Source organism: Lissotriton helveticus, chromosome 2_2 (genome assembly GCF_964261635.1).
Source record: "Lissotriton helveticus chromosome 2_2, aLisHel1.1, whole genome shotgun sequence".
In the NCBI taxonomy this organism is placed as follows: Eukaryota; Metazoa; Chordata; class Amphibia; order Caudata; family Salamandridae; genus Lissotriton; species Lissotriton helveticus.
The window spans coordinates 523,188,409-523,210,583 of record NC_136060.1 but is presented as its reverse complement, the minus strand read 5'-3'; the positions used below and the strand labels follow the sequence as shown (position 1 = coordinate 523,210,583).

At 48.0% G+C, this 22,175-nt stretch overlaps 1 protein-coding gene across 1 annotated transcript in view; it reads left to right on the top strand.

Moving 5' to 3' along the window:
• The window catches only part of LOC144821932 (solute carrier family 22 member 7-like), a 385,030-nt gene extending 363,101 nt beyond the window's left edge, over positions 1-21,929 (top strand). The window contains exons 10-11 of the mRNA XM_078679081.1: positions 18,736-18,942; positions 21,499-21,929. Coding sequence (XP_078535207.1) covers positions 18,736-18,942; positions 21,499-21,559 — 268 coding nt within the window. The 3' untranslated portion in view covers positions 21,560-21,929. The remainder of the gene's footprint in view (positions 1-18,735; positions 18,943-21,498) is intronic.
• Positions 21,930-22,175: the final 246 nt, after the last annotated feature.

Here is a 22,175-nt window from a genome sequence, read left to right as displayed (position 1 = left end):
AGCCCCTGCGGACGTTCCAACCCCCTCAGGGGTCGCGGACGGACTCAAGTCCGTCCGCACTCATAATCGGCCCCTTAGTCAGTAAAGCTTTATTTTTTTTGTGTTTAAGAAATTTTTATTGAGATTTTCAAATACATAGCAAAAGCCAAATTAGGACGTATAATTATCCTTGTAATATAAATAAAACAAACTGGCATATAATAGGAATATGGTAATCAGTAGAAGAAAAAGAAAGGAAAAAATAGCAAGAAAGAGAGATAGAAAAGAGGAAGAGAAAGAAAGAAGAAGAAAGAAAGAAAGGAAAGAAAGAAACAAAATGTTGTAAAGAATAATAAAGTGAGAAAGAAAGGGAAAGTATTAATGTAAAGGAGGATTAGAGGAAAGGTAAGTAGTAAAGGGAAGCCAAATAAGATCAGTCTTGATTTTTTGAGAGACAGAAGAAGCGTAGACAGTAGCAATCCTATGTTCATCACAAATATATATAAAGAGGTTTGCATAAGATGGAGCAAACCTGGATCCCATGGCTGTCCCCTGTTTTTGTAGGAAGCAAGTTCCGTCATGTAGGAAAACATTCATGTCAAGTATCATGCGTGACATCTCAATAAGCAACGTAGTATACTCAAAATGCTTCGCATTCCTTTTATAAAGGAAACGTTTAAGAGCCTCTATACCATGGTCTGTGTGAATGCACGTATATAGACTTTCTACGTCCATTGTTATGGACATAAGGTCTTTGCTGTCCCATACAAAATCCTCAAGCTTGCAGCGGACATCTCTGCTGTCCTTGAGATATGCCGGCAAGTTCCTAACTAGTGGTTGTAAAAACCCATCTACGTACTCTGAAAGATGTTCCGTTGGGCTACCCTTCCCCGAAATGATGGGCCTTCCTGGAGGAAAGGCTCCCCCTTTATGAATTTTGGGGAGTATATATATGCACATATATATGCACGGATATCTACTGCCATGCGCCTGTAGGTAACAGTATTCGTGGTCAGAGATGAGTCCTGACTCATGCCATTCCCGTAGTCGAGCATTAATTAACCTCTCAATTTTTTAATTCGGATGTTCTTTCAATTGTTTATAACAGGCATTGTTTTTCAATTGCCTGTCTATCTGAGGGGATCAGGGCAGTCGTCTTTTGCCCAATACCCTGCTTGTATCTGTTTATCACAGATAAAGTATAGTTCGATGTCAGGGATCTCAAAACCTCCGGCGTCAAAGGGATGCGTGAGGATCTCCCACACCAGTCTGGGCTGCTTCCTGCCCCATGTCAATCTGATCATTTGTGATTTCATACTGTTAAAAAAATAGCGACTCAGGGTATGTTAGTGAAAAGGTAGAGAAGCTTAGGTAAGATCACCATCTTGATCAAAGTCACTCTAGCAGCCATGGATAGGGGCATCGCAACCCATCTAGTAAATGTTCCGTCAGTTGGTCCAGTAGGCGGCCATAATTGTCCCTCATCAAGTCCTCCCGGCAACGGGAGCTGCGAATGACCAAATATGTGACCGAGTCTGCACACCAGGCGAGTGAATAGTCAGGCTCAAAACGCCGGTAGACTCAGTCAGGGAAAATATCTGGGACTTCCCCCAATTCACTTTTATCCCTGACAGTCTGCCGAACATTACCAGCACTCAGAGGATTGGATTAAGACTTACGTCGGGGTCTCTCAGATACAAGGTCAGGTCATCTGCATACAATGATATTAAAATGTGTCTTTCCTGGTAGATCAGGGGGTACTCTCGATGGTGCGGTCTAACCTTGGCCGCCAGCGATTCGATGGCAATGGCAAATAGAAGGGGTGACAGCGGGCATCCCTGTTGGGTGCATCTGGTTATCGCAAAGGGGGCCGATTGCATCCCGTTAATGAGGATCCGTGCCTGCAGACCTGAGTACAACAGGTTGATCCAGGCCAGAAAGGGGGGAACCCCATTTTTTGCAGCACAAAGGCAAGGTAGTCCCATTTCAGGGAGTCATACGCCTTATTGGCATCTAGGAATATGGCTTCAGCGTTTGTCTCTGGATCTACGTCTTGCAGTAGCGCGAACAACGTACGCAAATTGTGGAAGATGCCTCTAGTGTGCACAAAGTCCGACTGGTCCGGGAGGACCAATGTGGTCATCAGGGGGCTGATGCGGTTGGCAATTAGTTTAGCTAGGATTTTCGCATCTACGTTTATTAGGGAGAGGGGTCTGTACGAGTCACAATCCGTAGCAGATTTACCTGGCTTGGGTATGGAGATGATATGTGCTTCTCGCATAGACGGGGTAAGAATCCCGGACTCCCTAGCCTCTTCGAAGATATGTTGCAGGGCCGGGATTAGCCGGTGATGAAAGTTTTTATAGAATTCCACTGGGAGGCCTTCCGGCCCCGGCGCTTTCCCAAATGCCAACTGCATTATAGCCGTCACCATCTATTCATCTTCTTGATGTTGTAAAAGAAATTTCCGCTGGCCATCCCCCAACCACGCAATCGCTGTGTCCTCAAAAAAGGAGTCAAACTCAGTGGATTGGTCTCTTGTAAAATCTCCAGAAGGGTTCTACTATATTCTCTGTATCCCTGTGTGTCTGGCCATCCTCATCCTCAATTTCAAGAACCGTATTAGAAAAATGCTGGGGACAGATTAGGGATGCCAGCGCCTTCCCTGGTCTGTCACCTTCTCCATATTGTCGCGCCCTGTAGTATTTTCCTCTGAACTTACACTCGCTTTCAGCTGTGTCTTGATATTCATCTAGCGTGCTTCTAAATTGTGCCTGTAGCTCAGGCGTCGTGGTTGTATGCATTTGGGCCTCTATATGTTTGAGGTCCTCCTCAAGCCAACGTATCCTGGCCCTGATGTCCCTCAAGATTCCCCCACTTTGGCAATGCACAGGCCACGAATGGTGACTTTAAATGCCTCCCAAATCGTGGCGAAGTGCGTCACCGAGTTTTCATTGCGAGGTAAGAAGTCTGTGATCTCCTGTTCAAGCTCTTGCTTAAAGACTGAGTCAAGCAGGGAAAGGGGATTTAGAAGCCAGTTCAAGAATGGAGATCGTTCATGAGAGGGGTAAGAGCGACGAGCACCGGGGAGTGGTCAGAGTAAGTGCGAGGGAGATTAAGTGCATGTGTCAACCACGGTATGAGTCCCTTAGTGAGCAGCCATGCATCTATCCTGGACCAGGAAGCTCGGTCCATAGTAAAGCAGGTACCCTCTCTCTATATCGGTTGCATATGTCGCCATGCGTTTACTAGCCCATGATCAGTGGCAATTAGCTTTAAAGTGGATTGGGAGTTGGAGTAGTGGTGTGTTTGCGGGTGTGAGTGTTCCTGTGCAGGATCAACGGTCACATTTAGGTCCCCTCCCCATAGCAAGTGTGTGGAGCCTATTTCCAGGATTTTCCCCCAGAGTATCTGGAAAAATTCTGGATCGTTGGAGTTGGGGCCATAGCAGGAGACAAATGTAAAAGTCTGTGCAGCCAATCTTCTCCAAATGATAGAGTATCGGCCCTGTTTGTCTGCCATAGACCCTATAGGAGTGTAGGGGACAGATGTTCTCACTAGAATGCATGTGCCTCAGGCATCCAAGGAGTAGGAGGAGAAGCTGGTATAGCTTGCTCATCGAGAGACGAATGTAGGGGTGATGCTAGGATTAAAATGTGTTTCCTGCAGCATCGCACAATGTATAATGTGATGGTCTAGATAAGCCAGGATGTGGCGGCGCTTGCGTGGGTCACCCAGACCCCGCACATTCCACATTAGGAACAGGTATGTTGGATGGGTAGGGGGGTCATTTACGGCGGCCGACATGAGAGCATATCTACATCAACGATGTGTGTTAGGTGGCAGTTACGTATAACTTGTAAATACAGATGACCAATGTGTAGTGTACAGTTCTGTGGCAAGAAATTAACCTCCTCCTTCCCCCTCCCACACCAGGAGCCCAAACCTTCTGTGGCCCCCTCCCCTCCCCGTTGTGTTGCATCTCAAGAGACAACATAACGTCAAACAATCAATATATACTGAGAGAAAAAGATCAAAACCCTTAAATCCCTTTCAACTCAGCCTAAATAAAAACAGTAGTAAGGGCTCACCTGGTGGGTGGGTTCCAGAGGGCGGCCAACACCTCGCAGTCGCTAGGGCGTTCGGGCAACAGTATAGGGTCAGCTCATGCCCGTGCACGTTTTAGGTCTTATGTCTTAATAGGTGACCATTTCAGGATGTAGGAGTCCTCCAGGATACTGTCATTATCAGCTTGCAGGTCATAATATTAGGAAAGAGAACTTACCAAGTCAACCCCGTCCAAGGCGTTGTAGTCCCAGCATCGCTAGGCAAAGGAGAGAGCCCGGTCCCAAGGACAGCAGGGGCCACTACTCTCAATGCCTTTACCTCAGTTTTCCCCTTCCGCTCACAGCAGCTTTGGCAGAAAGGATGCGTCCAGGAAGGGGCATGTTGCGATGGCAAGTTCCTGTCTACAAAACAGCGAGTTGTGCAGATCCAGTGCGGCGTTACATTCATTCAATGTCTGAGGCGCCACCGTGTTAATCCGGGGGATGGGAGGGGAGGCCGCTGCTTTGGCAGACTTTTAAGGAAGTCCTGCGCTTGTTGTGGGGTGTTAAAAAATACCTGTTTTCCCAAATGCATGATTTTAGGCCGTGCTGGGAAGAGCATAGCGTAATGCAGATTGAGCTGCTGCAGTTTCTTTTTCACTGGGAGAAAGGCTCCAAGCAATCCTCCAGCATATAGGGGGGGTGGGGAAAGGGGGCTGCCCTCGGAGTGTCCCCAGCCCCACCGCGGCAGTCCTGCAGTCCCGGGCTGCACCGCGTGTTAGTAAACCTTGAAGAATAATCCCAGGCATGTTTGATGTTGAATATGTGAATGAGAGGTACCCCTTAAGAAACTCAAGGGAATTGAGGTTATTTAACCAGTCAAAGAGTGGATTCCCTTGCAAAAATAATAGGATTTAGCTACAACATAGCCTGAGAATTCACAATTAAATCAATTCTAACACAAACACAAATATATAGAGTACAAATCATTTATTTATACATCAATAATTAAAAACAATTAATAACACTACTAGACATATTCTAGTTCTCAGGTAAATGGTTAAAAAGCAAAACAAATTACACAATCAATTATGACCTGTACAAATGAGAAGACAGACAAAAAACTGTAAAACATGAAAATTGTAAAATACTATTTGTACATTCGTGGCTCCCAGATGCTAGCACCTATGTTTTATCACTACAGATTTTATATATAAACATTGGTGATGGAGACTTAAATTGTACTGGAGAATAGGCGTCAACGCGTTTCGGTGGTTAAAACTGATTATTTCCACCTTTTTCAAGACCTTTCTTGTCGTCAGTCGTGACACGGGTCTGTTAAATCGCCCCTAATTTGGCATGAAGGTTTGTAAGTCTCAGCAGATTCTTTTGCTAGTTCTATTTTCTTCCGGAAATTGATAAAAGTGAGATCAAAGTAGGACCCTATCGTAAAATGTCAAAGCGACGTAGGACGGGGTACTATGATACACGTCCGAACAATGTTGATGTGATTTCGGTGGGTTTCCGCATAAAAAGACTTTTAGCCCTGCAGTAACAGCGGCTTGATTAATTTGTCCACACTGCACTGATCGTGGACACGACTGAGCCGATCCTCATTGTGAGACTTATAATCTGTAATGGGAAAAGCTCAGATGTTGTCTCCCTAGTGGCACTGTCAATAGGCAGATAGAGTGCTGTGATCTCCTTCAGGTCTTAATACCTCCAGTAAGAGTTCACTCCCGCTTCAGCGGGGGTTCCGTTGCTTCTTGCTTTTTTCCACTGGTAGGTGTATTTATAAATGGCCAGATACATATGCATGTGCCCCCAGAGATAGAATCATGGTGCATCCAGTATTTCCCTCGAGAGGAAGTCACAGGCACAAGGTCAGGGCGCTAAAGTGCTTTATGTGCCACCGCTTCCATCCCTGGCTGCAGAGTCAAATCTGTCCCACATACCTCTGGAGGTCCAGCCCATCGTCGATGGCGGCGATCTTCATGGGCATAGGCCGCAGCCGGATGACAAGCAGGCCCCGGGCGAGTGCCTCGATGGACGCTCTTCCTCACCTTCACTCGTCCCCGGCGCCGGCGCCGAACATCCTGGGCCCGGCCAGCCGCTCTCAGCGCATCCGCTCGGCCTCTTCTAGCTAGGTATGCAGGATGGTCTTGAAGGGAAAACTCCAGACGGGCTTCCCCAGCAATCACCGTTTTTTCCCGGCCCAGGAGCTCACCAGAGGACGGGTCCCCCATGGGGGGGACAATGGGAGCCAGGCCCTCCCGCCACGGGAGCCCCGCGATCCCCAACGTTCCAAGCTAGCTCCCTCTCAATGCTTCCACCGCTATGTATTTTAACAAAGACAAAGGAGCCCAATGAGTAAGCAAGGACCCTGGGTATTGACCTTGAGGCACTAATGTATGAAAAAGAATAACATTTAGGCCATAGTAGGTGCTATAGAAGTTCTCTGTCCAGCCGGACAGGACGTTTAATAATGTATTAATTGGAGTATGTATATACAAAATACAAAACAGCACGGAAATGGAAAAGGACACAATCCTGCATCCAGCATGAGGGAGGAAAAGATTTACATGGAGGAAAAAACATTAACATACAAAATTACAACAGGCAACAAGAGAGCAGTGGTTGCTTGGAATAGTCATCAAATCAAGCAAGCTAACCAACAACAGTAACCACCACTTAATTCAATGTAAGCAGGAGTGGTACTGATAAAAGTCGACGGCGTTTCGATCCCATGCTCTTAGGATGAGGGGATCATCATCAGGACTAAGAAAGTTGCAGTGCCTGATATATTAAAGCGATGCCTAGGGGGGGGGGGAAAGAATGGACAGGGGGAACCTGCAGGCAGGCAGCGCCTGATGCCTCTCATGCCGCGCGGCCGGGCCATACTGATAGGGACGTCAGTGTGAAAGTATGCGGAATACTGCATGGTGATTATGTCAACACCGATCTTAGGGCCAGATGTAGGAGCCCAAATACCGGTCGGTAGCGGCCGATTTTGGCCATTACCGACCGGTATTTGGGTTTTCAGATGTAGGGGCATGTAATTTAAAGAATCGGTAATTTTACCGATTCGGCAAAGATACCAATTCTGTAAAATACAGAATCGGTATATTTACCGAATCGGTAAATCCATATGTAGCTGACACTCCTAAGAGTGCCACAGGCCCTTAAGAGTCGGTATTTTACCACGCAATCCTTTGTGTGGTAAAATACCGAATTCAGGTGTGCATGCACATCTGTGCATGCACACCTGTGCAATGTGACACACAGACATGCCCTTAGGGCATGTATGTGTGCCACATGTCACACAAGCCTGTACTTGGGGTGCTAGAGGGTGTCAAAGTGGCACCCCCTGCACCCTTGCAGGATTCGGTATTTACCGATTCTGTAAATTCCGAATCAGTATTGCCCATTGATTCCTATGGGCTTCAAGGCCCCTAGGAATCAATGGGCAATACCGATTCGGAATTACCTAAATCTGCCCCTTCCCATTTAGAGACTCTTAAATACCGAATCGGTAAAATTCGGTATTTAAGAGTCTGTAAATGGGAATTACCTACATCTAGCCCCTAGTCTTTAGTACATCACTTGCTTCACTCCTGCCTACCTCGTACATTTTGTTTTCTTCTGATACGCACAAGTGCCACCATTGCCTATGTAACGTTTGTTCTTTGAGTGCTTGCTGTCTGCCATTTAGTGCAGTATAAGGCTCTACTTACACGCATGCCACTTTTTCCTCCTGTAATGCACCGTTTGATATGTCTTGTATTTTGTTTGCTCACAATTGTCACTTTAGTATTGCCTTGTGTAATTAACGTTTGCTTTTGTGTAATATGGGTTGTCTTATCATTTTCTCCTCTTCATGTACTACAGTCTGTTCCTATTCAATTGTGAAGCGCTACACCCCGAGGAATAGTCGCGCTATAAATAACGCATAACATAGAAAGTAAACAATAAATAAAACACTTACCAGACACCCGACGTCGCGTGCGCAGCATGGGGACAAGTGGCTGACACTTACTTATTAGTTATGATGACTCTCGGACTCCAGTCGACAGGTAGCCCCTCCCCCCACCCCCCCGCAGACTGTGATGAGGAGTTTGAGGTAGCCGCGCCGGCGCCACACCATTTGCAGCACTAAGTTTCCATGGCAACAGGAGTCAGGACAGCAGGCAGCTCCGCAGAGCAGAGAGAGATACATTGTAGCGCGCCGCTGACACTAGAGAGCTGAGAGCTCAGCTGCAGTCTCGTTAACTGTTTAGACACTCTGTCGGGCAGAGCAGCACCTCTCAGAACAGCAGAGAGAGCCCAGGCACAGGAGCTACTGGCGCGCCTGGCACAGGTGGCAAAAATGCGTGACATTGGCATTTCAGTGTGGTGATGCGGATCACCGCACTGAAATGCGTGAGCGTCACACCTGTTGCGTGACTCTTTTTTTTTTTTTAAATTCTTTTTATTGTTGCATCAGTAGTATCACCGCTAAGGAAAAAGGTAGACAGACGGTAGGGTGTCAACATTCCGCCCTATCCGCCAGGAACGCAACTTTTCTCAGTAGTTACATCATATCATACCCTGCAGTAATAGCTTCGTATTCAAACTAGCAAGAGTAAGAACAAGTAAACCAAAACCCAACAGAATCCCCGGAACAGCCGCCCGCCAACCCTCCACACCCCCCCCACCCCTTGGTCCCCACCCTCTCTCGACGTGTCTCATCCGACAATCACGCACACAAGAACAGGTATTAATGTAGTCACATAACACTCAGGAGTCCCCACTGTGCACACCATCTCATCCAGGTGTTCCCCTCCCACATTTTACTAGTCCACAGGGTCTCAATCTAGCCCATGGAATTGTCTCCATTTAGCCCATATTTTCCTGAATTTTTTGGGGCAGCCCCGTGCACGATAAGTAACTCTCTCCGCCGCCATGTACAGATCCAACCCCCTCCGCCATTCTTCCATGTTCGGTTTTTCGGGCGCTCCCCAGCATCTTGCGATGTCTCTTTTTGCCACTACTAAGGCCAGTACCAGAAAGATAGTCAAGGGGCGGGGCAGGTCTACATCTGTGATCGTACCCAACAATGCCAGTCTAGGGTCACGTGGTAAGGCCACCTCCAATACATCCTCCAGTTCCCGGAACACCTCCTCCCAGTATTCTTGAATTATATCACACCCCCACAGTGTATGGAAGAAATCACCTGTGTGTCGATGGCATCTAAGGCATGTTGTGTCTGGTATCCTACCCATTTTAAAGAGTCGTACCCTGTCAAAGTAAGATCTGTGCAGTATTTTAAATTGTATGAGGCGGAGTCTGGACTTAATAGCTACCTCACGGGGGTGCATGAGGGCGAGTTCCCAGTCTAGATCCTCCATGTCCCCCATATCCGCCTCCCATCTATCTCGTAGGGCTTGCAGGTCACCCAGCATATTGTTGGTTAGAGTCTTATACGTTAGGGATATCGCCCCACCCTGTATCTGTTCCTGCAGCAGTCTACCCTCCAGTGGTGCGTACTCTGGGAGATCTGCCAGTACAATGTTTTGTGCGCTCCAGGCATGTTTCAGTTGTAAATATTTGTAGTACTGAGTGTTGTGTAGGCCAAATTCTGCTCTGAGTGCCGGAAAGGTCTTTAATTCCCCTTTTGCAATCACGTCCCCTACCGTGGAGATGCCTATGTCATCCCACCTCCTAAAACCTTTCAGTTTATTCAGTTCTCCTAGCCACTTGCAGTACCACAGTGGTGTCTGACGAGTGATCCTCTTGTCCCAACCCATTCTTTTCGTTGCCCTACGCCACGCTGTCAACGTTATCTTAGTGGCGGGAAGGAAGTGCTGGCCTACCGCTTCCCCATAGAGGTAATGCAATATAGATTTGCGTGACCATTGAGACCTTTCCAGCGCATAGGTGGGGTGATCGGCCGCCGCATGGAGCCACTCGTTGATCGGGGCGAGGTGTTCCGCCCAATAATACGCCTCCAGGTTGGGAAGCGAGATACCCCCGCTATATTGGTGGCGCTGCAACGTGGTGAGGGCCACACGAGGTTGTTTTCCCAGCCACAGGAAGGCGCGCAGGTCCGCATGAATTTTAGTCAGAGTCGCCAATGGCAGGGGATAATACTCATTCTGGAGTGCATAGAGAAACTTGGGTAGTAGGACCATTTTATATAGTGCGGCACGGCCCAATAGGGTGAGCGGGAGTTGCCTCCATCTGTCCATTTCTGACCTTGCTTCTACCATTATCCTAGCCACGTTTGCAGTGTAGGAGCGTGTCCTATCTAGCGTTATATATACGCCCAGGTATTGGAAGCCGTCTGTCGTATGAATAAGCTGTCTCGGAAGGCACTCATGACGCTCCTTGCCTTGTGGGTCATAAAGGACCGATTTGTGCCAATTGATCGTGTGTACCACCCTCGCCCCGAATTCGCCTAGCTCCCCGAACAGTGCTGGAATTGTCCTGCTTGGGTCGGTCACGAACAATAGTACGTCGTCGGCATACAAAGATATTTTTTCCTGTGTGCCGTCAATAGTATCCCACCTAAAACCTCCGATATCCTGATTCTGTCTAATCCGTGTCGCTAAAATCTCAATCGTAAGGGTAAACAGGAGGGGGGATAATGGGCAGCCCTGGCGCGTACCCCTACCAATGGGGAACTCACGGGACAACCTTCCATTGATCCGCACTCTCGCCTTCGGGTTGGAGTACAGGAGCCGGACCCACTGCATGTATTTGGGACCAATCCCAAAACGTCGGAGGGTCTCCATCAGAAAGGGCCAGTGGACTGCATCAAATGCCTTCTCCGCGTCCAATGAGAGGAACCAGTGGGGTTCACTTCTCTCACGGACCTCCTGTAGCCAGTTGTGAGTGCGACGGAGATTCAATTTGGTCGCCCTATCCGGAAGGAAACCGGACTGGTCCATATGCACCAACTCCGTGATTACCTGTCGCAACCGTCGAGCCAGGATAGTGGCCAGTACTTTTGTCTCCGTATTTAGGAGGGAGATTGGGCGGTAGGAGGAGCAGTCGTTTTTGGGTTTGCCCTCTTTGTAGATTGGGATAATAGTGGCCAAGACCAGGTCCGGAGGAAAACTCCCTGCATGGTATGCGTCCGTGAAGAGGTTCTTCACGTGTCGTTGCAACAGATCCGCCGTACGTTTAAAAAATTCTGCCGGGAAGCCATTGGGCCCGGGAGTCTTCCCCGGTTTCAACGCCGTCACAGCTTCAGAGATTTCGTCCAGCGTCAGATCCGCCTCCAGGGCTGCAGTAGCCTCCGCGGATAACGTCGGCAACTCCATACCACTTAAGTAGCGATGGGCGTCCTCACAGTCGCCCAGGTCCCTAGCTCTGTAGAAGTCCTCGTAATAGGTCGCGAAGGCCTCGGCTATGTCCCTATCCGTGTTAACCTGCCTGTTCCCCGGTAACGAGATCATATCCACCCATCTCGCCGCAGTTTCCCTCCTACTCAGCCAGGCTAAAAGTTTGCCCGACTTGTCACCGACATCATACAGTCGATGCAACGTCGCCAGTGCCTGAGTGCGCGCCTCATCCGTGACTAATTCCCTGTAACGTCTCTGTGCGTCAATCAATTTCCTGAGGCGGGCCTCTCCCTTCTGTTGGTGATACTCCGTTTCTAAATTTAAAATGGAGACCTCTTCACTCTCTACCTGACCCTGGCGCGACCTCCTAGCTTCTCCCAGCCTAGTTTGAATGCGGTCTCTCAGGACTGGTTTCATAGCCTCCCAGAGGGTAACACCAGAGTCCACCGAACCCTCATTTTCGGCCATGTACACCCGTATGTCTGCACGCACGCCCTTAAGTATTTCCGGGGTTTGGATGTCCCATGCCGCTAATCGCCATTGTGACTGCCTCACCCCTCTGTCTCGTCCCACCTGCACTAATAGGGGGGAGTGGTCGGAGATCCCCCGCGCCTTGTACTCTGCCAGGTCTCCAACCGTGATATCCTGCCTAGACATAAAAACATAATCCAACCTGGAGAAGACCTTGTGTGCCCCGGAGTAAAAGGAATAGGCTACTTGTGTTGGATGGAGCCAACGCCATACGTCGGTGAGGCCGAGGGTATTCATCTGCCGGGCTAGGGCAGTTGTGGATCCCAGTGGGTGTGAAGTCCCCGACCTATCTTGTGTGGTGCACATGACATCATTAAAGTCCCCCCCCATTACTTGAGTTGTGTCAGCCGTGTCCAGTAGGATATTAGCAACCGCCTTCAGTGTGGGAGCCTGTAGCTTGGGAGGAGCGTACACTGATATTATCGTGAACCTACGTCTTTTCCACAACCCCTGGACTCCCGCATATGTGCCCTGAGGGTCTAGCCAAGTGCGTGTAATCGGGAACGGCGCCGATTTTTTTATAAGGATCGCCACCCCCCTGGAGTCTGCCGTGTATCCCGCATGTGCCAGGACAGTATATCTACCCCGCGCAATAAATGCGCACTGGTTCCCTCTAAGGTGCGTTTCCTGGAGTAGGATGACGTCTGGTGTCAGTCGTCTGAGGTACGCATTAACTAAACCTCTTTTAATTTTCGACCCCAGGCCGTTCACATTCCAGCTTAGCACCGTGAACCCTGTGTCACCCGTGGGTGTAGCGTCTAGTGTACTTGCCATTGTGTTGCTCTGAACCTTCCCTGGGTGGGACCGTGACTTAGGGATGTCATCAACTGTGGGCTGGCGTGTCTCTGCTGTTCCTGAACGGGTTCCCCCCTCCCCCCCATAACCTTTGTAAACCCCAACCGGGGGAAAAAATTCTCCCGGACTCGTTGCTGCTGTAGTTTGACAAACTTCCCCCCTCCCTCCCCAACACTCTCAACAACCCCAACGTGGGGTAACATGGTAGCAAAACCCCAATCCGCTCCCCCCACCCCACCTCCCTCCCCTTCCAGTTGCATCCCCATCCGGGTCTCAACTATCCATGGGAGTAGGCCTGTCGCCCTCCCACACATCCCACCCTCAATAAACCGCAATCAGTGCTAAAAGCACAAAGAACAGTACTAGGGGGGTGCCAACTTGCTTGCTCTGCCTCGCCGAGCCGTCATCTCTTCCCCTTCCCAGTGCAGCATAGTTCACGAATGTGAGTCTTGTGTGTCCATCTGTCCCTCACGACCTGTAGAGTCTTGCTCCAACTGCTGGATTTCTTTGGCCAGAGGGTGCAGCGAATCACTCCTGGCGTCATCCTCCTCCCCTTCGGATGCCCGGCCCTCCGATTCCTCCATTACTTCTTCTTCAGAACGGATTCCATTTCGCAGGCTACCAGACCTCGAGCCTGCAACAGAGTCAGTACCCGGTGACGCGGACCTGCCTCGCCTCCTGCCCTGCTGGTCGCTTGTCCTGTATGGCGTTTGCGGTGTCTTGCGCTGTGTCTTCCGCAGTCTCCGTCGTTGCGGCTTCGGCCTCTCCCATTGCGGTTTGTCCCGTAGTGACCGGTCTAGCACTGCCCGGCCCGCCGCCTCCCTACTATTCAGGATAGGTCGCTCCTCCAGCCATTGCCACGCGTCGTCTGGGTGTGCAAAGAAGATGGATTTGTCCTGATAGATGACCTTAAGCTTGGCCGGGAAGAGGAGCATATACTGGATGTTGAGGGACCTCAGCTTTGCTTTTACAGCGTCAAAGGAGCGGCGTTGTTTAGACACTTCTTGGCTGTAATCCGGGAAGATCATTATGGTGGTGTTTTCAAAGCGGATCTCGCCCAGTGTCCTGGCTTCACGCAATATCAGATCTCGATCGGCAAAGTTCAGAAACCGGGCTATGACCGGTCGTGGTCTCGCCCCCTCCGGTGGTTTGGCCAGGAGCGCCCTGTGCGCCCTTTCTATGAGAAAACACGGGGAAAACCGCGCCGTAGGGAAGGTCTTTTTGAGCCAGTCGAGAAGGAAGGCGACCATACTCCTTTCCTCAACCCCTTCTCTAAAGCCCACGAATCGCAGGTTATTCCGCCTTGACCTGTTTTCGGCATCATCCACCTTCCACAAGAGTTGACGGTGTGAGGCCTGGAGCTCTGCCATGTCCTTCCTCAGCTCAGAGACCGACTTCTCATTTTCCGTCAACCTCGTCTCGGTCTCAGAGACCCTGTCGGTCAAGTTTCGAAAGTCCTGGCGCAGCAGCATAACCTCGGACCCGACCTCCCCGATTTTGGTTTCCAAGGCCGCTCGTGAAGCTTGGATGTCCGTTCTAGACGCCCGTATGGCCTCCATCAGCATGTCCGTGTCATTGCGTGCGCCTGCTTGCATGGGCCGTTGCTCCACCGCTGGTCGCGGAGCCGCGAAATCATCTATTAGGCCCTGCCGCTTGGTCTTGGGTATCGGTGTATTCTTGCCCATAGCTGCGTTGTCAAGAGGCCAGGGGCTTCTGGGATGAACCTGCCTCCCTGCCTCCCTCCGCGGTATCGCTGGGCTCGGCCGTGCGCCGGGAACAGAGGCCGAGTCAAGTAGTGCCTCGAACACGCAATGCCCTTGGGTGGCCCCCAATTGATATCCTGAAAGTCTCTGGGCCAGGGGCCCGCGTACACTCCCTGTGCTCCTCACCGCCTCAGTCCCGGGCCGCCACTCAGAAGGGCAGTAGTGCGGCGCTGTGTACGGAGGGCTCGTGGTGACGCCCCGTCTCTACTGTTCCAGAGCGGGCCACCTGGTCACTAGGGCGGCAGGGACCAGCCCCCTCCCCCCCCGGCAGGCCTTCGCGGCCGACCGCGAGTCAAGCGCCGCTCCGCAGCACACAGTTAGCGTGCGGCCGCCATGTTGGTGAAGGCGGGCGCCGCTTCAGGGGCCGACCCCGGTCTTCTCGTCAGGCAGATACTGAGCTCCTCACCTCGGTGCAGGCCCCCCTTCCGCTCCGCTCCTGGGCCCGCAGCAGGTCACAGACTCCCTCCGGCCGCGGTAGCAGTGTGGGGGACCCCGCCGTCACAGTCCCGGAGCCTCCACGCCGGCCGCCATATTGGATAAGGCGGTCGGTGGTCGTTTCTATCCCGCCTCTAATGTCCGTCGGAGGTGGTATGCAGCCGTCCGCCCGGCCGCCAAGCATCCAGCGGAGCCTCCCCGGGCCTGCGGCAGCGTGGCGAGGGGCCGCCGGTTCTCAATGAGCGCCTTTCTCTATCGGAGCACCGGGGCCGCCATCTCGCTCTCCTTGAGGCAGCAGAGCCTCCGTTTCACCCGGCGCCCTGGCAGGGATCGCCTTCGTTGCAGCTCTGCAATGAACCGTATCAGGTGCCCGGGCTTCAGCTCCCTGCTGCTGCGGCGTTCCTGGGTCTTGGGGGATCAGGTAAGTCGGATATTTAGTTGGCTCGGCCGGAGCTCTGTGCCGGCACGTCTAGTCGGCCATGCTGCTCCTGTTGCGTGACTCTTGGCAGGACTGCGCACGTTTTACCGGGGCCTCCGGCACAGCGCCCCCTGCTCGCCCCTGCAATGCCTCAGGTCCTAGGCATGCGTCTTTATTGAAACAGGAGCTGCGGCCCGCAACGGCCCCCCTTTACCTCCGCGCTCGGCGCCTCCCCCACCTCAGTCAGTGGTCGGCAGTTGCTCGCCTTCACTATCAAACGATTGTGGCCGCCGCCATCTTGGGGCCCGCGGCTCCAGTGTCAAATGGCGGATCTCCAGGAGTCAGTCACAGTTTCGCGGCCGTATCAGCCCCAGCATGTTGCCGCACCGTCTGCTATTCCATGTCAGTATTTTTGGGTCGTTTTCCAAAGGAGAGGACGCTGATTTCAGGTGAATGGTGCCCCAAAGAGCAAGAGCCTCACGCAAGTGTGGCCATCTTGCTTGGCACCCTCTAGCGCCCCCACCCAATGCTGAAGTTATATATATATATTTCCTTTTGACACATTGCACTTTATCCTTCCATAACATCCCTTGACGCCTAACACAGAAATTATTTATTTTATTCAGCTAATGCACCACGAGCTGGCGCTAATTTGAGAAAGCAGTCAAAGCTTGCTTACTTTAAATGTTGCAACTATAAAATACAGAAACAATGTATATAGTTTTTCATGATGATATATTATACTTTACTGTAATTTGCTAAAATACTTTATACTGGTTTGTTAATGCTTTTATGGCCTATGGACGAAGTAAAGTTTTCCTTGACTGACTAACAAAAATGGACTCCTGGGCTGGTCATACTGTTGTCTTTTTTCTAGTTACTTTATCACAATAAGCACTGTACCTGAGACCCACATAATGCTCCACAACAGTGTTTCCATCTTTCAGCATTTAGGACTATGCTAGAAAATAAACATTTGTTAAGAGTGAGGGAATGGGCAAATGGCTGAATGATCTTGAATTATAATTTAGAGCTGTTTGCCTCTTTCTTTGAACTTACTTTGACTTGGGTAAGGTACCGCTTTGTAGGATTAACTCACCAATGTTTAGGGGTGACTCCTGGACACTCTCTTACCAATAAGAAAAACATTACCAAAGGCAAACCTTCCCACTTTCCCAGCTTGCCCTTTTTGTCTTATTACAAACTATTCCACAGTACATTATTCTGAGGGCAATCCGAGATGACAGCATGTTTTTGCCCTTGGATACTGCTTCCTAGCCAGCTAGAGGTGTATTTAAGGAAGTAAACAGTCCCCTTCTTCTCAGCCATACCAAATGGGCTATGGGACCAGGTCTCCCTCCTACTGGGCCAGTGCCAAGCTGTCTACAGAGAGCCGGGACAAAAAAAGTTTCTCTTTTCCAGGACTACCTTTACACCTGGCTGTGAATGGGCGGGCTTCACCCTAGTCCCGTTTAAGGTTATGACGTTCATGAACCCTCTCCAGCTGCACTTCCTGAGCTACAGGTTCTACAAACCTCAAACCCAGGGTTTTCTTCTAAAAGCCACTGGCTATACTCTAGGAACGCGTTTCATACCTCATTAACGGGAAGCACAGGCAGAGCTAACTGCTAGGTGCAGCATGCAGGGCACCGGTAATGGGTGACAGTATGGAGGCTGTAGTAGGGCATACCATCATCCCGATGCAAGAGTGCTAGGGCTTGGGCAGCAGTCTGAGGTTGCTTGCTGGAAATATAGTTTTGCTTTCATTAGAAGGGAGCAGATGAGTTTGGTCTCCAGGGTGAATTCAAGTAACTTGACAGTCAGTGAAAGTTGGCGTTCAAAGCCATCAAGGGTCATGTCATTGAGACAGGTTTGCACAATATATTAATTATTGTTCTAGGAAATTAATAGGAATTATGTATTTTTTTGCGTTGAGCTTCAGGTAGGTGCAGGACATCCAGGTCTGACTCATATGTAAGCAAGGTTTAAGTTGCTGGATGCCTTAAGAAGAGGAGACTGTCAAGTCCAAGTCTGTATCATCAGTGTATTGGTACTGGATGTACATGTTTCAATGTCCTAACAATTACTTTTAGGAAATATTTATTACAAGTCTGACTTCCCCACAGTCTTTTAGATATTAAAAATAGTGGGCCCGATTCACAGAACTAACTTAAGACAAAATCCTAAACTTACTACCATTTTGGTATTCTCAGAAGGCACTTACTCCTTTTGGTATTCACAGATGGCACCTACTCATTTTGGTATTCTCAGAAGTTAGGAGTCCTAACTTTAGGACACCTAAATGCCTTCTGTGAATACCGAAAGTCTCAAAATTAGGATTTTTCTCAGTTTAGTAATAGTAAAGTTAGGACTCCTAACTTTAGGACTGCTAAATGCCTTCTGTGAATACCTACAGCCGTACAGTTAGGATTTTTCTCAGTTTAGGAGTAGTAAAGTTAGGACTCCTAACTTTACTACTCCTAAACTGGGAAAAATCCTAATTTTAAGACTTTCTGTATTCACAGAAGGCATTTAGGAGTCCTAAAGTTAGGACTCCTAACTTTACTACTCCTAAACTGAGAAAAATCCTAATTTTAAGACTTTCGGTATTCACAGAAGGCATTTAGGAGTCCTAAAATTAGGACTCCTAACTGCTGTGAATACCGAAATGAGTAAGTGCCTTCTGTGAATACTAAAATGGTAGTAAGTTAGGATTTTGTCTTAAGTTAGATCTGTGAATCGGGCCCTATGTTTGAATTAATTTAATAGCTTCCCCTAAACTAGAGTGAGCAAAGTTAAGATTTTATTTTAAACTTTTTTTTTCTTCTCATAGGGCAGACACAACCATAGTGAAAATAGCTTTTGGTGATAAACTTGCCAAAAAGAACTTTGCATGATCTGGAGGCAAATGGGCCTCCAAAGAACTGGACTTTATTGCATGTGCAATAATGAGAGATAAGGTCTGTTAGCAAAAAACAGAATTGGTATTTTTTTAAAACTAATGTATGGCATGGTATACACATGCTATTTGCCAAGAGTCGGGAAAAAATTAGTAAGATGCATTAAACCAAAAAGAGTAATTAAATAAGTAAAATTGATATAACAGAATAATGTGCATGTTAAAGTGGGTAAACTGAGCAGTGGGGTAAACAGACAAGAGTGGTAGGATGGACTTTGTTTATTTGTATTCATCACTCTAATTTACTACAACAAAGTCAATGTATGACATACAACCAGCAGAACACATCTACTTCTTCCCTTTTTCAGCACAAGGTTTAGTTAGTGTTTATGAAGCAAAAACCAAACAACTCTAGTAGAAATGATCAAGAGGATAATGTATGAAGTGCATTCACCGTCTTACTGAACGCAAGTATGATGTGAACTGTCCCAGTCTGTACATGGTTCTCTAAGGCTTCAAGTCTGTTTTCACATTGTACTTCCAGGCAAAATGGCATCGGGTACAACTTATTTCTTTCCCGCATCGGTGTGGCCCTGGCTCCACTGGTCCTGTTGTTGGATGAAGTATGGAAGGTTCTGCCACAAGTGATCTACTGCTCGGTCGCCATTGTCTGTGGCTTGGTCGCTTTTTTACTTCCTGAGACTCTCAACGTGGAGCTGCCTGATACAATAAAGGATATTGAAGAGACACGGTAAGCCATGTCTGGATAGAGATCAGTAGGGCAACCATCCTCATCAAAGGATGTATGACGTTACAACGCATACTTTTACAACGCCTACCTTTACAACGCGGTTTTTACCACGCATACCATTACAACGCATAATGTTTTTAGGCGCTGGATAGTGAATAGTTTAATTTACTATTCCAACTCCAGTCCCCGTGGATAGTAGGGAAGGTTATTGGATAGTAAATTAACCTATTCCCTATCCTAGAGCGCCCCCCAGAGCAATGCGTTGTAATAGTTTGCGTTGTAAAAGTTGCGTTGTAATGGTAGTTCGTTGTAAAAGTTTCGTTGTAAAGGCTGTTTCCCTCATCGAATCAAACCATATCAAATAGGATTTGTAAAGCTCTGCTTATCACCCCTGAGGGTATCAAGGTGCCTTGGGTACTGCTGCTGTGATGAAATAGTCGAAGAGCCAAGTCTACAGGTCGTTCTTGAATTTCTGTAGGGTGGGGACGGCCAGAGGTGGAGTCCGTTCCAGGACTTGGCCGCTAGGTGTGAGAAGGGAAACATCCTTTACAACGCAAATGTTACCCCGCACTACAGTTACGACGCGTCTTTTACAACGCAAGTCGTAACCACGACTTGCGCTGGATGGCGCTCAAGGACAAGGAATAGTAGATTTACTATTCCAACACCTTCCATACTGTACGTAGGCTGGTGTTGGAATAGTAAATTTAACTATTCTAAGTCCAGCACCCCTACAGCGCAAGTCGTGGTAACGACTTGCGTTGTAAAAAACACATTGTAACGGTACGTGTGCTAATACCACGCGTTGTACCGTCATACATCCTGTGAGAAGGTAAGGCTATCCCCCTGATTCTGTGGATGCGGGAGGTGTGGGCTAAGAAGAGGGATTAGGAGAAAAGTTTGTGGGTTGGTTGGTAGAGGTTCACCTTATGGATGAAGTAGGTTGGACCCTTGTTGTGAAGTGCTTTGTATTCATGGGTGATCAGTTTCAACTGGCATCATTTGTGGATGGGAAGCCAGTGTAGGGCTTTGAGGTGGGAGGAGACGTGGGTCCAACTCTACAGAATTCACAGAAAGGATACAGACATGTTAGTCATTATAATAATTTAACCCTTCTTCTAGCTTTCTTTCATCAGACTCTTGTTTGCTGTGTAACCTGATGAGCTAATACAGAGGATTGTTCATCTATTTATTCATTTTTCTTCTAGTCATTGGTACTTTTCTTTCTTTTCCTTTATTATACACTACATTGCTTTCTCTTCACTCCTGGCTGTTTGAGGACATGTCATATCAAAGGGGTAATGTTCAATGGAATAGCAGCCAATAATGCTCCCAGGGAACTTGCCTCACATATGCCACACTCCTAATTTTATAAATAGGTTGTAGTTTACAGCAAGAGGATACACAAGTTGTAGGAGAGAGTAAAGGGGGCATTCTTCTAGCTTTTAACACATGTTTAATATGCCCCATATCTTCACTGTGGACCTATATAGACCCCCGCTCCTCCAAAACAAAAATGTTTTGGGTTCTCACTGTATGAGTGTGTTGATCTTGTCTGCATGCAATGCTGACACAGCTTATAATGTAAACTGGGTGTTTCCTACATTCAGATTAAAGATAAAAGGAACATGTGTTTGGCCAGGTAGGATCTTAACTCTTCTTTGCAGAAGTGATTTTATCACTACAAAAAGTGAGGACCCCCGCCGCTCATAGCTATGACTTGGGGGGTAGATGTATCAAGATACCCTTTAGCGATTCTCAAATAGCGATTTTTAAGGAATCGCTATTTGAGAATTGCAAAATGGTATGTATGTTGAAATTCGCTATTTTTTGCGATTTCTTAAAATTCCTTAATTGCGATTAGCAAATTGCTAATCGCAATTAAGGAATAATTTCCCATTCATTTCTATGGGTCTGGAGGCCCATTGGAATGAATGTGAAATTATTCTCAATTTGCTAATCGCAAATTGAGAATAATTTCAAGGGTGCAGGGGTGTCTCAAGGACACCCTGCTGCACCCCTGAAATCGGCATGTGTGTGCATATGGTGCACATACATGCCCTAAGGGCAGGTCTGAGCGTCACATGGCACCTTTACAAAATGCAAAAAGTGCATTTGTAAAAGAATTCGCAAATTACCACCAACTACAAGTTGGTGGTAATTTGCGATTTCTTAGTCAAAATTTGCAAAACTGAAATGCTTAATACATTGCATTTAAGAAATCGCAATTTGCGATTTCTTAAATGCTTACGCAGTATTAAGGAATTGCAAAATGTGCAATTCCTTAATAGTGCGAGGCTTTTTGCATGATACATTCCAAATTCCGTTTTTTTGTTGCAAATGCTGCTATTTTGTGAATTGCAACGTTTGCGACAAAAAAAAACCTTGATACATCTGCCCCTTGGCTTGTTAGCCATTGATTTGAACAGGTTACTAGACAGTGACTTATCAAATACCTAATGACTGTTAAATGGTAATGACTGTAATGCCGAAAAATCACAACTTTTCTTGTGGGTTTTAAGTGTAACTTATACAGCATATTTTTATTTTCACCAGATCTGAAACCATATGTCCCACCGTGGATCCCAAAGAAGATGTTCGTTCGCACAAATTCTAACAGCCCTGATGGTGCTCTGCACGTGTGTGGTTGTGGCTGAGATGGACACCAAGGACTCACACAGATCTCAGGACAGAAGACTCTAAGGAGCACAGATTGCAAACTATCCAAGCACTATGGGATGCAACATATTAGTAAACCTCTGGGTGGAATATTGATTCCTTGATATTGTCCACACAGATTGTGTGAAGCACCATTCTCAGCTCCATTGTCTCTTTACAATGCTTAGTGACACAGAGACTAAATTTCATTCTTGAAGGATTTGTTTGCCTTTGGATAGAACTTTATTTATGTGGGGAGGGATGAGTGGAGGCCCACAATCTTTCATCTGCCGCCAAGCTGAAAGCTCTGGCCCTGCGCACTGTTTAAAATGGTGGTGAGTTTATGTCAACAGCCCCACAGTCAAGGGGTTGTCAGAACAAGGTTGGTAAACGTTTGAGCAGATGATGTGCTGCTGTACTCATTTTGTTCATTCTGGACAACTTTTTTGTCTTTCATGCTCTGGGAAACTCATTTGACAAGACTTCTTGGACAAGACTCACTTTTGAGTGTCCTCCCACACTATGGGCTATGGTCTAGGCAAAGAACACAATGCAAATGTCTGGTTTCGTATATG